We start from the raw sequence: 16,774 nt of genomic DNA on the forward strand, positions 1-16,774 counted from the left end.
TCCGTCATCAACCAACTAAACTTAAACTTTTGGGTGAAAGCATGTCAGTGGTTTTATACTTAACACACTTGATGCTAGAGGCATCAGGGTTTGATGTATATGCCCAATTTCAAAGAAAGGAAGAGACGGGTGGAAGGAATAAAAGGGGAATGGGCATAAAATGCAAGAATGTTGTTGTATGAAAGAAAAAAAATGTAACGCAGCAGCTGAGGAAATTAGAAGAGAAAAGGGGCAAGAAATAATGGACAGCTGGAAGAAGAGGTTTGGACAAGAGGATTCAGAATCATTTGGCAAGACAAGAGAGATGGGTATCTCATCATTCTTCGAAGAATAATTTGGATGGCCTGGTAGAGTGAAGAAAAGGGTCTTCCTCAAGAAAATGGGGTGTTGGGGGGAGGGGCAATTCAATAGTCTATATTTCTTACTTTCCATTTCTGCAAGGAGCTGTGCTCCAACCATTGTTCATATTCAATCATTGCTTCCCAATAATTGTCCCATAACAGGGATCTGTTTTAGCTCATTCAGTGTTTTTATCTCCAAGTTGTTGTATTCATAAATCTGGGTCCAATCATGTGGACAATGCCAGGTGGCCAGGCTCATCCTTGTGCTGAAAACTATTTTATTTAGATGGTCAGGCCCATCCTTTTTGTGCCAAAACTTAATTTATTTAGTAGAAGAATTAGTAGAAGAGTGGGATATCAAAAAGACCAACTAATCCAACAGATAAATCTTTTGGGTGAATACCAACAAGATGACTTTATATCTAACAATACCGACAAAATTGCATTTATCGATAGAATAAGTAAAACCAAAAAATACATACATCCAATTTCTGTTGAAGGGTTCTGTAAACTTGCTGCCTTTTTGCAATCTTACGCTCTTTTTTCTTATACAGCATCCTAAGATCATCGATTGATTCCGAGTACCTATATAGTGAAACCAAAATGAAAGAAAATCATAATACAGAACATACAAACAGAAGTCCAGCTCGAGCATAGCAACCTGACAACATAAATCAATATTATAATGTGACACCTTTGACTCTCGCGCATTAGTGTCTGATTAAGTCTTCCTAATTGAGCACTGATTTGCTCTGGGGTATTGCCATCACAACCTCCTAACGAATCAAGTTCATTCTGAGAGCATATTATGGAAGCCTTTTCAACACTTTCCTGCAGTTTAAACCAAGGTTGGTATCAGCAACATATAGATACTAATATATCTTTTATGATTTACATTACCAAGTTATCTCATAACACGAGTAAATCCCATAACACATAGGATTCATGAAGTTAACGGCAGATCTTTTCACACACACAGCACTCAAAATAATAAGCAAGATGATATTTCCATTCATCACATAATCTTGTGTTTTTTATTAGTACTAATGAATTTGAAGGAAACAGGGGGAAGTGTATGTGACAAAAATATAAAGTATAAAAAAATTGTAGCATTAAAAATGTCACACCAATTAGACTGACAAACAAGATCATTCCATAAAATCCAGGGTCTAAAGATACTGAACAGAAAAGAGAATCTAAAGGATATTACAAAAAACAAGTTCTAGTGCAGATTGGAGATAGATGAATATGTGTCTAAGATGCTTGCTTTTTTTCTCTATTAGGAGACGTTTGAAAAGGATGTTTCAGTTCTGTAGGGTAGTGCACTTCTTAATGTAGATTGCACAAGAGGTTACATTATATAGGACTCCACCACCCTAGAAATAAATTATTGAAATACATACAATAATTAATAATAACTCATTGTATCCCTACAATATCTGAACATCAATAATTAATAGTATTTCCACGTATCTCAAGAGAAACCTTTTAGTTTTAACATGCTATAAACTTGTGGTCCAGTTCATTGACCACATACTTGCTTTCACAGCTAATAGAAAAAGTGATAAGCATAAATGATAGTTCGGTCTAAAATATTTACATCACTAATCTTAACCAAAATGCACCTTGCGCTTCTTTGTAAGCTCCTGATAGTGGTCCTCTGCCTCCTCAATATCAATTAGGACCTTGTTTTTCATGACACCCTCATAATGATCCTTTGCCTGTAAAATTTTTTAAGAAAAAAAAAAGAAGCCAACACAATTGAAAAAAAATAAATGGATAGAAGATATTTTCAGGTATTGGCTAACATATACATATTAAAAAAAAAAAAACCTTATTTGCTGAACCCATTTCTTTTTCAATTTCTACAAGTTCACTCTCAGCTTTCTCTAGGGCAGCAATTTCACCATTCGCTGATTCTACATTTTATGGCACCCAATAGAATATGCATCACATAACATTTCTACAATTCAATAAACAGAAGTGCAGATGATCTCACTGACATAAAACAAATAACTCGTATTATATCATACCACAAAGTTTGTCAAATTCTAATTTAAGATCATCTGCTTTTCCTGCTGCTTCAAGCCCGTTTTTCTGAAGGCCATCTAGCAAAACTTGTTCTTCTTCTATTTTTTTCTGGATCTCCTAGTGTTTAATAAGAATAAAACATCATTTAAATTTAGTAACAAAAATCACATTAGCAAATTATTTGGTTTTTGTGTCTCTCCATATTACCAAATTGATAACTTGACTTCATGACTATTTCTAACCCTTCAATACTATATACTTCCTTTGTCACAAATATTAGCATACATAAAGAAAATATAAAAGAAAAAGCGACGGAGAGAGAACAAGGGATAAGGGACATAACATTTTATTTCTAGCAAGTGTTAATCACATATACAACATCTCTATTTTTAAATTTTATTTTGTACATTATAAGAAGTTAGTAAACAGCCAGACTGACTACATAATTAACATAACCACTGATGAAACTAACTCAACTATTTACAAAACATCCCTTAATTCAGATTAGCAATAGACTGCACCCTATTGTGTCTCTAATTAACTTGAATCAGTCAGCCTTACGAGTCTTTGATAAAATTTACAACACTATTCATTTTTTCAACATTTGATGGATTCAATTATAAGTCGCTTTCCAATATAAAACTTGATTCTTAGCTTATATTAGCAAATGACTTAACATCAGGTTGCCTTGGGGTTTCAACTCTCTCTGGCCCTCTGTTCTAGTTGTCACCTACTGGTAGCAGAGGTGTAGGGCAAAGGACACGACCTCCTTAAAGTTGCCTCCCTCATCCCCCACCCAACCAAAAAAAAGTATGAAAAGGAAAAAAGACAGTAGTTTTCACTGCATGTTTGTGCCTTCACAAAATTTATTAACACTACTGCTCAGAACAAGTAAAATGTTTAGTTGAAGAATGAAATAGATGATAGAGAACAAACTGAAATTTCTTCAACAAGCTCATCAACAGAGGACAAAGGCGTTGCATTATTTTCAGCGGAGTGCAGATGCATTTCTTCCTCCAAAGCTAGCTTCTTAGAAGTAAAACTTTTACTTGCATTTACACATTGTCTCTACAAAGAAAGAAAGCAGAACAAAAAAGTATCACATGAAGCATACATCACTACATGTGTTAAAAGGCAATAATGAAAGTTAATGATTCTTTTCTTCAAGCATAAAAACATAGTTATCCATTTTAGTATTTTTTTTTTAAATATTATTCACATTTTAGAGGACATAGAATTTTAGATAAGGAAGATTTAAAGTCCTCCTCCCAAGATATGTTCTTTTTGAGGCCCGGTAGCAGTCACGGTTGTAGCTTACCATTGGAATTAGTTCTCAGGAATTTATTTAAGCATGAAGCAGAAGCTTATCCAGTGGCGATAAATAAAAGTTATTCCTTCTTTCCTTCAAGTAATATGACATTGCAATAAAAAATGGGTTTTTGAAAACAAATATTATCTATACAAAAGTTTACCTTAATAGAACTCATATATTTGTCAAGTTCCTCAAGCTTGACTTCTGCCTCTCTTTTATTTTTTTTAAGGTCATTGGCAATCCTTTGTTCATCAGATGCTTCAGCATGAAGTTTCTCAATCTCATCTTCAAAAGAACCACAAAGACGACCAGTTCTTTGCCTCTTATTTGGATGAAGAACAGTCTGCACTGGACCTCGAGAAAACCTAAAAAGAACTTTGATTAGGAAACCCAGTTCCAACTTGTGGGCCATGGCTTGAAGATGAATGCATACATAAGAAATTTCCATCAGTCTGAAGCTTTGATCCATACTGCTACATACTTAAACGTCTGTACTGAATTATCAAAAAGGGTTGAAACTTGGATACGAGCTGATGCATTTGGTTGAAATAAAAAGGACTCTATCATCACAGATAAGTATTGTATTTCAGCAGGAGCATGGCTCCAACAGGGACCAAATCCCAAAACACTTTTCTCATCGAGGTTCTAAGACATTGTCAAGGTAACACTGACTGATCACACTTTACAAGAAAAACAGCAGCTATATAATATCCAAGATAAATAATCTTGTCTTTTTCATATAAAGGAGTATAGGGTAAAAAGATTGGAAAAGGAACCCCAAGCACTAAAGAGAGGACCGTGGCAGATGCAAGAACTCTCCTGCCAAAGACTGAGTTCACATTGGGAAACACACAAGTTCCACATTGGCAAGAAATAGTGACAAAGTACAGTATATAAGTGATAAATCCTCACCCCAGGTTAGTTTTGTAAAGTTGAGTTATGTCTAAACTACTTTGTAAAATGATACAGCCTATCCTAGATTCACTGAAAGGGTCACTCAACATGACATACATATACCCGGCCATTTCACTCAAATATGTTGTATAAATATGAATTGCTAGTGAATAACAGTATCTATTTGCACAAGAAGTTGTACATGCAGGACACATGAATTGCAATGTCAATTAATAGTGACTTACATTCTACATCCATTTGCTGTGTAGACCTCCTTCAAATTTTGGATCCTTCGCTCAAAGGCAACCACTTTCCCAACTTCATAATCCTTGACTAGCACTTGCCTCTCAACATTTCCCTAGAGAAGCAATAAACATGTTGTAATTAAAGAAAATATCTTTAGAATTTTCCTAATTAGAAGATATAGATATATAATCTTTTATTTTATTTTGTTTCCCTATTTCCCTTTTCAGGAGAATTAGATTATTACAAATAGAGGATATGAGAATGTATTTTTCATGATTGATAATAATAAATCAGTCTTATTTTCAACTTGGTGTTAGAGCTCCAAATCTTGGGGCTCCATTCCGCTGCAACAGTCGCACCGCCGCCGCTGTCCGACCACCGCCGCTGCCGCCGTCGCCGGTTGGAGTCGTTGATAGGGCAGAAAGGTGCGCCCAACACCGGCGATCACAACGCCAAAAGTCGCTCCGTGAGAGGAGCTGCCACGCGCCGCCACAGTCGTCGGCGCGTGTAGCCCACGCGCCCACCTCCGGCGAGACCCACTCGCCGCCACAGACAGGGTCGCCGGAGCCTCCTGAGTCTGTTCCTGGGGTCGGTGACGACTCGTTTGGCCTACATTTGAGCAGATCTGAGTTTGAAGGTTTTTGCTCCTCTTCTCGGTGTGATCCACACGCTGTCGTCGTCTTGGAAAAAGTCACTGGAGACTCCTAGTTCCGTTCTACAGGATGTCTGAAGTAAAAAGGGTTCCTTTGGAAGTACCTAATTACCTACCAAATATAGGAGGTATCGATCGATTGGATGGTCAAAATTACTTACAATGGAGCCAACTTATTCGAAGGGTTCTCAAGGGTCATTCAAAACTTGATCACATAGATGGAGGAGGACCAGAACCAGATGACACTTATTTCTCAATTTGGGACAATGAAGATTCATTAATTATGACCTGGATGTGGCAATCCATGATTCTTGAGATAAGGAGAAATTATATGTTCCATTCTTCTGCAAAAGAAATATGGGATGATTTACAGAGCACGTTTTCTTTAAAAAAGGATCTTGCTGCTTACTATGACATTGAGAACAGGATATTTAATACAAAACAGGGCTCCCTTTCGATATCAGAACATCACGGAATCTTGAGTGGTCTTTGGATGGAATTCGATCAGAACCAAACAATAAAGATGTGTAAAACAGATGCTGTAGCTCTTACTGAATTCATTGAAAGGGGAAGAATCTTTAAATTTCTCCAGGGCTTGAATCATGAGTATGACCCAATCCGGGTTCAGATTTTTGGAAGAGAAAAATTACCATCCCTGTCAGAAGTTTTTTTTATGGTAAGAGGAGAAGAAACTCGGAGAACTGTCATGCTAAATGGAGGGATCTCCAACACAGGCTCTGCCATGACAACTGGAAAGGGAGTCCACAAGGGAACAAATGTTGGGGGAAAGACGTTTGAAAAAGGTACTCATGGGGACTATTGTTCATACTGTAAAAGATCTGGACATACCAAGGAAATATGCTTCAAACTCCATGGAAGAAAGAATGTTCTCGAATGCATGGGAAACAACAAAGGGTCTACTCAAAGATGGGTAAATCATACTACCTCAGAACAGGAAGCCACCAATCAATCTAGTTCTTCACAATCTAATCCACAACCACCAGATCTTGATATGAAAGCTTATAAGGAGAAACTAGAGCGCTTGGAAGCAATGGTTGAATCAATGAGTAAGCCCTCTGGATCATGTACTCTGTCCATAAAAGGTAAGATTTGTCTCAATAGTGTTGGTCAAGTGTCTCAAGGTATTTGGATCCTTGATTCAGGTGCAACTGATCATATGACACCATTTAGTGGGTCTTTCGACTCATATGGTAAAAGCAATAAAGCACAACTTATTACAGTTGCGAATGGTCAGGATATACCTATATGCGGCTCTGGGAATATAATTTTGGACTCATCTATTATATTGAAGGATGTTTTACATGTTCCTCAATTAGCTAATAGTCTTATCTCTGCGCAAAAACTCACAAAGGATTTAAATTGTGCAGTAACATTTTTTCCAACTTATTGTGTTTTTCAGGACCTTGCCACGGGGAAGACGATTTTAACTGCTAATGAGCAAAGTGGGTTGTATTTTTTAGAGTTTGATGACCAAAGCAACACACAAATTATGAGTCAACAAGCTACATCTGAGACGTGGGCAAATTCCCAAATATGGCTACATCATCAAAGGCTTGGGCATCCTTCATTTAGTCTTATCAAGTCCTTGTTTCCCCATTTGTTTACCAAAGAGTCTATTGAGTCTTTTAATTGTGATATTTGTCAATTGTCAAAACATCATCGTGCATCTTATTCTATTAGTAATAAAAAGAGTATTTCTTCATTTGATTTAATTCACTCTGATGTTTGGGGTCCTGTCATAGATTCTATTTCCGGAGCCAAATGGTTTGTTACCTTTATTGACGATTGTACCCTTGTCACGTGGACATACCTTATGAAAAATAAATCCGAAGTTTTTCAAATTTTTGTTAATTTTTTCCGTCTTGTCCAAAATCAATTTGGAAAAAATATAAAAAGAATTAGGTCTGATAATGGTACTGACTATGTGAATCATGAATTTCTCAATTTTTTGTCTCATAATGGTATTGTTCATGAACTAACCTGTGTTAGCACTCCTCAACAAAATGGGATTGCTGAAAGAAAGAATCGTCATCTTCTTGAAGTAACTAGAGCTATTCTTTTTCAAATGTTTGTTCCAAAAAATTACTGGGGAGAAGTTGTGTTAACTGCCACATATCTCATCAACAGGTTACACACTCATATCTTAAATGGCATTAGTCCTATAGAGTCTCTATTGTCTTTTGTTCCTTCTTCTTCCATAATAACGAGTCTACCTAGTTGAGTCTTTGGATGTGTTGTTTTTGTTCACTCTCATCATCCTAACCGTGGTAAATTAGATCCCAGAGCTCTTAAATGTGTCTTTATTGGGTATCCTTCTAATAAAAAAGGGAAATGTTATCATCCTCAGAATCGTCGCGTCTTTATCACCATGGATGTCACCTTTCATGAAACACAATCCTTTTATGTCAGTCCACCACTTCAGGGGGAGAAAGCACTTGAAGTGGATGAACTCTCCTTGTCATTACCACGTTTGTCTTTGCAGGATGCCCAAGACCTGAGCAATGAAGCTACCATAGTCCACAGTGAGGAAGAAGAGGAAGAAGACAAATTTTTTGGCAACAAATATGAAAGAAGAAAACAACCCACTTCAACGCTCGAGCAAGAAAAATTGTCTAATCCGGAGGTGAGGATCCCTGAAGATATCAATGAGGAGGAGGTAAGTATTACTGAGGATTTACCCATTGCATTGAGAAAGGGAAGAAGATCATGTGCTAAATATCCTATTTCTCAGAATGTTTGCACTAACAATCTCTCTGATAAGCACAAAAGTTTTATTGTTGTCATTGATGCCACAAAAATTCCTACCTTAATCCAGGAGGCCATGAAAATTGAACATTGGAATCAAGCCATGAAAGAAGAGATGAATGCATTAGAAAGAAATTCAACTTGGGAGATTGTTGATAAGCCAAGAGACAAGAAGGCAGTAGGGTGTAGATGGATATTCACATCGAAACATAAGGCAGATGGGACAATAGAAAGATATAAAGCTAGATTGGTGGCAAAAGGATATACCCAAACATATGGGATTGACTATGAGGAGACATTTGCCCCAGTGGCAAAGATGAATACAGTTCGAGTTATTCTCTCTTTGGCTGCCCATTTTGGATGGGACTTACACCAGCTAGATGTGAAGAATGCCTTTCTTCATGGAAATCTAGATGAGGAAGTGTACATGGAGATTCCCCCAGGTTTTGAAGTGAAAAATGAAAGAAACAAGGTATGCCTCCTGAAGAAAGCATTGTATGGTCTTAAGCAATCCCCTAGAGCATGGTTTGGAAGATTTACAAAAGCAATGGTTTCCTTGGGATACAGACAAAGCCAAGGAGATCATACTCTATTCATAAAGCACTCTTCTATAGGTAAAATCACTCTATTACTTGTCTATGTGGATGATATGATTGCAGGAGATGATGAAACAGAAAACTTGGCATTAAAAGATAAATTGGCAGCTCAGTTTGAAATGAAAGACCTAGGAAAACTCAAATATTTTCTTGGAATAGAGGTTGCCTACTCCAAGAACGGAATTTTCATCTCCCAAAGGAAATATGTACTTGATCTCCTCAAAGAAAAAAGAAAGTTGGGATGTAGAACCTCAATAGTTCCTATAGAACAGAATCACAGAATTGGAAGTGAAGAAAGTGCTCCTATAGAGAAGGCCCAATATCAGAGATTGGTAGGAAAATTGATTTATCTATCACACACAAGACCAGACATTGCTTATGCTGTGAGTGTAGTGAGCCAATTTATGCATGATCCAAGAGAGAGACACATGCAAGCAGTTGACAAAATTCTCCAATACTTGAAGTCAAGTCCAGGAAAGGGGTTATTATTCAAAAGGGAAGACACATTGACTATGAAGATATATACTGATGCGGACTATGCAGGTTCTATTACCGACAGAAAATCTACTTCTGGGTATTGTGTATTTCTTGGAGATAGTCTGGTAACATGGAGAAGCAAAAAGCAAGATAGAGTATCTCGTTCTAGTGCAGAAGCTGAATTTCAAGCCCTTGCTCAAGGAATGTGTGAAGGACTCTGGATGAAAATCATTTTGGATGATCTTAAAGTCAAAGTGGAGAACCCAGTGCAACTACACTGTGACAATAAGGCTGCTATGAGCATAGCCCATAATCCAATACAACATGACAGAACCAAACACATTGAAATTGACAGACATTTCATTAAAGATAATCTTGACAGAGGATTTGTGATTACAACTCATGTTCCTACAGAACTTCAAATAGCATATATTTTTACAAAAGGGCTTCCTCCGGGTAGATTTCAAGATCTTGTAGGCAAGTTGGGAATGATTGATATTCATTTACCAACTTGAGAGGGAGTGTTGTAATTAAAGAAAATATCTTTAGAATCTTCCTAATTAGAAGATATAGATATATAATCTTTTATTTTATTTTGTTTCCCTATTTCCCTTTTTAGGAGAATTAGATTATTACAAATAGAGGATATGAGAATGTATTTTTCATGATTGATAATAATAAATCAGTCTTATTTTCAACTAAACATATTAGAAATTCTTAAAGTTAAACATATTAAGGGGAAGAGAAAAAATAATTGAGAAGGTACAAGGTGGTTTCAGGGTGAAGAGAGGAGTTGGTTCTATCAGTGGCAGTGACAGTTATCATACTTAGTATTATCTTCCAGTTTTCATACAGCAAGGAGCTGTGCTCCATTCCATCATTGTTTAAGTTCTTTCTTCTTCATACCACGTCATAAAACTTTCACTGTATTAAGGACATTATTCTTTAGTGGAATATATTCAATCCAAAAGAAAAATAATAAAAATGATACAGACTTGGGTATTATAGATAAAATCTTATGATGTATTTTTCTTTAACATTTTATAATTTGTTTCCTTATTTAATTAGAATCTTTATAGTCACAGGGAGATCGAACAGTATTAGAATATGATTAGGTATGCCATATCATGTATATAGGAATAAAATATCTTATAACTGTTTGTATTTATTGAAGTCAACTAATATAAAATGGACCGGAGTCCATATACACAGTTTTTAAAATCCCACGCATCTTCTTTTCTGTCTTTCAACAACTATCATAGCAACCCAATATGAAACACTTCTTTAAAAGAAATCAATAAAAGCACTATCCTTTACAACAAGGAGAAGCCAACAGGTATAAAGTTATGAAGCAACTGCTCATCCAAAGAAATCACTTTTAAACATTTGTGAATTGCATATTGCCCACAAATAAACCAAAGAGAGCCATTATGGCTAAAAGAATTTGGCTTCTTTTTCATCTCTCACATATAGTAAAGATAGTCAACAAACACCAGCCAATAACAAAAGGGAAAACCCAACACTCCGAACATGCAAAAGAAAGAATTCCACACACAAAAAAAAAAAAAGATATACTGAGGATATGATTAATATTCAAGAATAATTAATTTTGGACAAGATTGACGCAGAGCTCAGAAAAAAGATAACTTCAGATACAAGAGTTTATAAAAGAAAAGAATTAAAACAAGGATAAGATAAACCACCCGGTCCCAGAACAACATTTAGGAAAGAATGGGAAACAACAAAATAAGGAAAATATAAACCAAATGAGCTGTGATTTCCTTTAAATAAGCAATCAAAAATTCATTGAGATAGGACATTACTTTCAGGAAGCAAATATTAGCCAATTACCTGATCCACTAAGACATTAATCACAGTGTGATTATCGCATTGTAAGACAGAAAGAATTGATGGATGTTCTGTATCAGGAAGCATATGTTGTGGTATCTTCAACCTGTACACCAGAAAGTAAAAGAACATGACCACAACCAAAAATATAAAACACAAACGAAGACAATTCAGGCAAAACCGATATGAAGCTAACAATTTACCTTGGGATTGAAAAATCATAAATAATAATTTGAAGGTGACCATAGTTTGCTTCCTTCGCACATTGTTTTAAAAGACGACAATCCGCATGATTAGTCACTATAAAAGAATTGAGCAATCTCCCAATAGCATATTCAAGGGCAAGTGCCCATTTATTACCATGAAGAAGCTTCTGTTAAACCATAAAAACAATGCAAAATAATAATTTGAATAAGTAATTATCATGCAACACTCGTTTATCAAATTAAGCAACTCTGTTAAACCATAAAAAGCAATGTCAAGTAATACAATCTAGTATGGCAATTAAGTGAGCAACCAACCAACCACAATTTCATTAATTGACAAAGCTAGGAAATAAACTTGAAAATGGCATTACATCAATGAGAAAACCCGGGATAGAAAGCAATGTCAAGTAATACAATCTAGTAGTGCAATTAAGTAACCAACAAACCACAATTTAATTAATTCACAGAGCTAGGAAACAAACTTGAAAATTGCATTACATCAATGAGAAAACTCGGGATAGAAAGCATTAAGCATGGAGTCACACCTTTGTAAAGTTTGACTAACAGCCAGAGAACTGAGAATTTATAAGAATTTAGAAGGAAAGAAAACAGAATTACAGAGCAGGAGTCCCTAAGTCTTAATTGTAGAAAAACCAAGGAAAAGAGAAAAATATCAAACTGGATACCTATAAACCCCGCAGAAAAAACAAGGTGCATGAACACAAAATGAAGCAAATAAACCATCTTATCACAAATATGAGAAACCAGAGAAAAATATTGACAAATGAGATTAAAATTATATAGTTACTAGTGAAAAAACATGCGCTACATGCATGTGTATTCACATTTTTTTATGATAATAAAAAATAATAAAATTATAAGAAAAAAATAAATATAAATATTTTTCATAATTATATCATAGATTGTTTATATTATCTTGTGAGTAATTTTTTATTATAAATAGTTATTTTGTTTTAAAAAATGGTCAAATTAAAAAAAATAGTTAAATTTAAAAAGCCATTAATAAATTGGTAAGATAATTATTTTAATTTTAAAAAAATTATTTATTAAAGGATAAAATTCGAAAACAAATGTGTACACCAAATCAGTGAATTCCCTTTATATATAATAGTATAGATATTCCATCACTGTATTCACTTATTTATTCCACTGAGAAGAAGACAACAGCTAACCAAAGAAAGACACTTCATTTCACTTGAACCAAAAAACTCTGCATAAGCCAAGAGAGTAATATGCAATACATGATAAAGGGATTACAAATTATAATACCAGATGGGCACCAATTGGACCAATTGGAGGCATTTTAAACCTTCGGTGGTATCTCTCAATTATTTGTAATAAATTGATTACTTTGGCTCCTCCGAAAACAGTAATCTGCTTCCAAAAAGATAGTCATAGTCATGAAAAACAGTTCTTAGCAACATTAAAGCAAGGAATTTTATGAAAATTTATTGTCTATTAGATTTTATGGAAATGAACAAAATACATACAAAAGAAAAATAAAAGCAATATTTTAATCTTGATAAAGAAGTACAATATTTGTTATACCTTATTGCTTTGATGTTGTTGAAGATCACGGATTCGGCACATGGTACCATGGTGATTTTTTTCATGATCATGAATCTGTTAAAAGCAATGAATTACACTGATATAGTTAATGTTGTAATAAACAAGTTTCAAAGAACAGAAGAGCCTCAAAAAAAAATCTGCATCAGGTACTCTTTAACATCATCATGTAATAAGGAAACGGTAACCTTTTTATCAGCTTCCTAAGAAAGATTTAAAAAGATATATCCCCTCCCAATCCAAAAAAAGGTCATTAAGAGGCACAAATTACAGAGAGTTTAGTGTTAAAAAAAATGAAAAGAACATGTAAAAATTCTGAAAATTTAATTGAAATTAGAAAATAAAAAACCATAAAAGAAAATTTGTTTACAAGAAACCAAAGAGAGAATAAGAATTCCATCACAATTTAAAAGCATTAGCAAAAGGCACACCTTATCAGCTATCTTTTGGATTTCGTCATTTTGCCTACGTATACTCTCCATTAAAGAAGCATCTTCTTCTTTCAATCTGAAATGACAAAGGATACTTAAGAACAAGAACTTTAAATCCCAAGTAAAACACAAATATGAGAAACCACAAAAGTAAAACCACAACCTCTTCAGGGTTAACTCAGCTGCATGAACCTCATCTTTAAGCACCTTCAGTTTCTCCTCCACGTTAGATTCTTCAGCCTACATTATTATGAAAAATAATAGGAACTGAAGCTTATTTATAAGAAAAATAGCATTGTTATCAGATGCGAACCATTCAAATTCATGAAGAAGATCAGAAGTTAAAACCAGGGTACAATCAAAAGGAAAAGTGACAAACATTAAAGAAAATGATACCAAAAAGAAAGAAGCAAGTGAAACAGTAACAACTGACAAGTAGGTAGTTGAAATTGAATATGACATGGGTCAATAATCAATAATTAAATATATAAGCCATAACAAAGTGCCAACCAAAAAATACCACAGTTTTTCCCCCTATCTAACCCCTCCGCCTACAAAGAAGAAAGCACACAGGAGCCACAATTAAGGCAGGCTAAGGGTGAGCAAGACTAAAGCAACTTTCCAACACACTCTCACACCTAGGGCTATGGGACAAGAACATGGCAATGCAGGTCACCAAACAATAGACATACAATAGACTCTAATATCATATTACAATTTGGGCTTAGAGCCTAAATTCAACCCCCAAAACTGGCTTACAAGGTACTAAGGTGAGGATCCCATGAAGGCATCCCAAGGTACTAAGGTGAGGATCCCATGAAGGCATCCCAAAGAAGTAGCAATTCAAGCAGGTCAGAAGTGACAACTGCCACAACATCGACAACTTTGTACAATATTCAAATTTAAATAAAAAGCAGTCAAAAAGAATTCAAGGAACCAATGAACAAAGCGAAGTGTTTCACTGAAAAAGAGCAATTAGGTGACACTTTAACAAATTTAAATTGAAAAACTAAGAAAAAACACCCCAAGGAAAGCAAAGTTAAGTATTAACATAGATATAGAGTATCCATAGCCAGGGACTTGGAAAACCTGAGTATTTTTTGCATGCTGCTCGTGAATATCCTGTACTTGTTGTTCAAGCATTTTAAGTTGTCGTACCATCTTCTGTATGTTGCTAGTTTTGCTTTTGCAGTCTCGCTCAAGTCCAAATGCCTCTCTTTTTGCCTTAATGGAGGAAGATGCATTTGCAATAGACAGAATATGAAGTATGAGTAATAAAAATTAAAAGCAAGATAATTATTGAAATATAAAATAATCATCTACAGTCTCCCTTGAGTTAAAATCCGTCTTTCTTGTCTTCAAGGAGAAAGATGAATTTGAAAAAGATAGAATATGAAGAAAGATTAATAAAAATATAAAGAATGAAAATGATTGATGCATAAAAAACAGTCATACTATTAGGACAGAGCACAAGTTATCTATCAGTGGAAAGGGTCTGCAGGTTCATCACCAGAAAAGCAAAGTGGCAAAGTTGTAACATGTTAGTTGGTTCTGTTATTGTTCTGTTATCCGTCTTACCATAATTCATATAGGTAGATCCTTTTACAAGTAAAAAGCAGGAGGGGAGCTCCTTTGGGGGTATACTCATATACCTTTGTTCTAGGGTGATTCTAGTGTTTCTTTCAGCAATAAGGAAGCATATTCAGTATTCAACAATAAACAAGCATATTTCCTTGTTTAAGTGTTACTATTTCCTGGCAGGAAGAAGCTGATATCACTACATGAGAAAAAAAAAGAACGTAACATGTTGAAAAAGGGGAAGTCTTCCAGATCACCTAGTTCAAGTAAAATAACAAGCACATAGCTGAATAAAGGAGTATTGCACTATGAAACTTTCATATCACATAATTCAAGTAAAATAACAAGCATATAGCTGAATAAGGATTAATGCAGTATGAAATTTCACCCACATATTGTTCAAAGCAATTGGCAAAAGAGGAATTGGGAGTAAGACCACCCACTTCTGACATACCATGGACACAGATTGGTTTAAATTTTCCTTCATTTGCTTAACTTGTGATGTCTTTTCCAACATTCTTGCAATTTCATCTCTCTTCTTGGAGCATTTTTCCTTCAACTTTTCAACCAAATGCTGCAAAAGAAATTAGAGTCCAACTTACTCTATTAGAGATCAAATATACACAGAAAAAAGAAACAGTAAAGATGGCAACAGAAGTTAATAATCATAAATTATATCACATTCGGAGTGCAAGCCTTAGCAAATAACATTTTAACTTAAAATATATGATAAATTATATCATATATGAAAACTTACTTTATGTTAATATGCCCATTTGAGTTTGCATTACATTTTCATTTTATTGTAATATCCTTTATATTTCATCTATTAGTTCGTTTGTCAAGCATTCAGTTAGTTGCTAACTTAGGAATGAGTCATATTGCACCAACTTGATCCCAAGAAGTATGTCATGCAAACAGAAAGAAGAAAAAATTGGTCACAAGCTTAGTTGCATTTTAGCCAATCCTATCTTACCACCTCAGCATCTTATTGAGAGTACAATTATGTTAACCCAATGAATTTTGATAGTGACATTAGATAAACCTACTATAAATTCATAAAAAAAAATTGTTTTGGAAATGCTTCATTACAACATGGATGCAAACAAGAATAATAAAAAACAGGAAAACGGATCAACAATGGCAAATAAGCAATGTATTACTTTTGGTATAGAAGAAAAATGCAGAGGAATGAACATGCCCACTGTCCAGAGCTAAATTATTTTAGTCAATAGAAATTTCTCTGACCCTAACTGAAAATAACCCTCCTACCCACCCTCCCTGAACGATCCCCATACAACAAAACTCCTCTTACTCCTTTCTCTCTCTGCCACCTAATCATTCTTTCCCTGCAACATTTTTTTCTTGCAGGTAGACTATCCATACCATGGGCTTATGCTCGCTGGTCTGCAGTCAGACCAATTACCATATCCCCATTAAAGGTCCTAACAAACACATGAATCAATGAAAATCCATACCAAGAAAATTATTATACTGTGACTAATCACACATTAAGCAAGACCAAAATATATGTTAAACTTTATCCCATGTGAAATGCATTAAAAAAATTTCCTTTGTGTACACATCCAGATTTTAATCGTAGAATGCACTAGCAATTCAAGGAAAAAGTGAGAATTATAAACAATCAGCTGATGAAATTCTAATCCTATCTTTTATTTTCTACTGTAAACAATTTTTGCTTGATGTTAATATTGGAGATCTCACATTAACTAAAGAATAATCAAAATATAGCATATAAGTGGGTGCAAGTCTCAAATTAAAAATCAATTTTGTAAACTTAAATTAGGC

At 34.7% G+C, this 16,774-nt stretch overlaps 2 protein-coding genes across 2 annotated transcripts in view; both read right to left on the minus strand.

Annotated features, from left to right (window-relative positions):
• The window catches only part of LOC108340791 (choline/ethanolaminephosphotransferase 1), a 34,790-nt gene extending 27,568 nt beyond the window's left edge, over positions 1-7,222 (minus strand). The window contains exon 1 of the mRNA XM_052877728.1: positions 7,219-7,222. Within this exon, the coding sequence (XP_052733688.1) occupies positions 7,219-7,220 (2 nt within the window). The 5' untranslated portion in view covers positions 7,221-7,222. The remainder of the gene's footprint in view (positions 1-7,218) is intronic.
• Positions 1-16,774, minus strand: part of LOC108340706 (structural maintenance of chromosomes protein 6B) — a 29,175-nt gene that overhangs the window by 4,287 nt on the left and 8,114 nt on the right. The window contains exons 7-22 of the mRNA XM_052877725.1: positions 15,420-15,539; positions 14,477-14,611; positions 13,551-13,627; positions 13,388-13,463; positions 12,939-13,013; positions 12,660-12,764; positions 11,367-11,536; positions 11,167-11,269; positions 4,824-4,936; positions 3,845-4,049; positions 3,309-3,440; positions 2,375-2,489; positions 2,175-2,260; positions 1,967-2,062; positions 1,036-1,172; positions 824-926 (exon numbers count right to left, since the gene is read on the minus strand). Coding sequence (XP_052733685.1) covers positions 824-926; positions 1,036-1,172; positions 1,967-2,062; positions 2,175-2,260; positions 2,375-2,489; positions 3,309-3,440; positions 3,845-4,049; positions 4,824-4,936; positions 11,167-11,269; positions 11,367-11,536; positions 12,660-12,764; positions 12,939-13,013; positions 13,388-13,463; positions 13,551-13,627; positions 14,477-14,611; positions 15,420-15,539 — 1,848 coding nt within the window. The remainder of the gene's footprint in view (positions 1-823; positions 927-1,035; positions 1,173-1,966; positions 2,063-2,174; positions 2,261-2,374; positions 2,490-3,308; positions 3,441-3,844; positions 4,050-4,823; positions 4,937-11,166; positions 11,270-11,366; positions 11,537-12,659; positions 12,765-12,938; positions 13,014-13,387; positions 13,464-13,550; positions 13,628-14,476; positions 14,612-15,419; positions 15,540-16,774) is intronic.

This window comes from Vigna angularis, chromosome 5 (assembly GCF_016808095.1).
Source record: "Vigna angularis cultivar LongXiaoDou No.4 chromosome 5, ASM1680809v1, whole genome shotgun sequence".
Taxonomy (NCBI): Eukaryota; Viridiplantae; Streptophyta; class Magnoliopsida; order Fabales; family Fabaceae; genus Vigna; species Vigna angularis.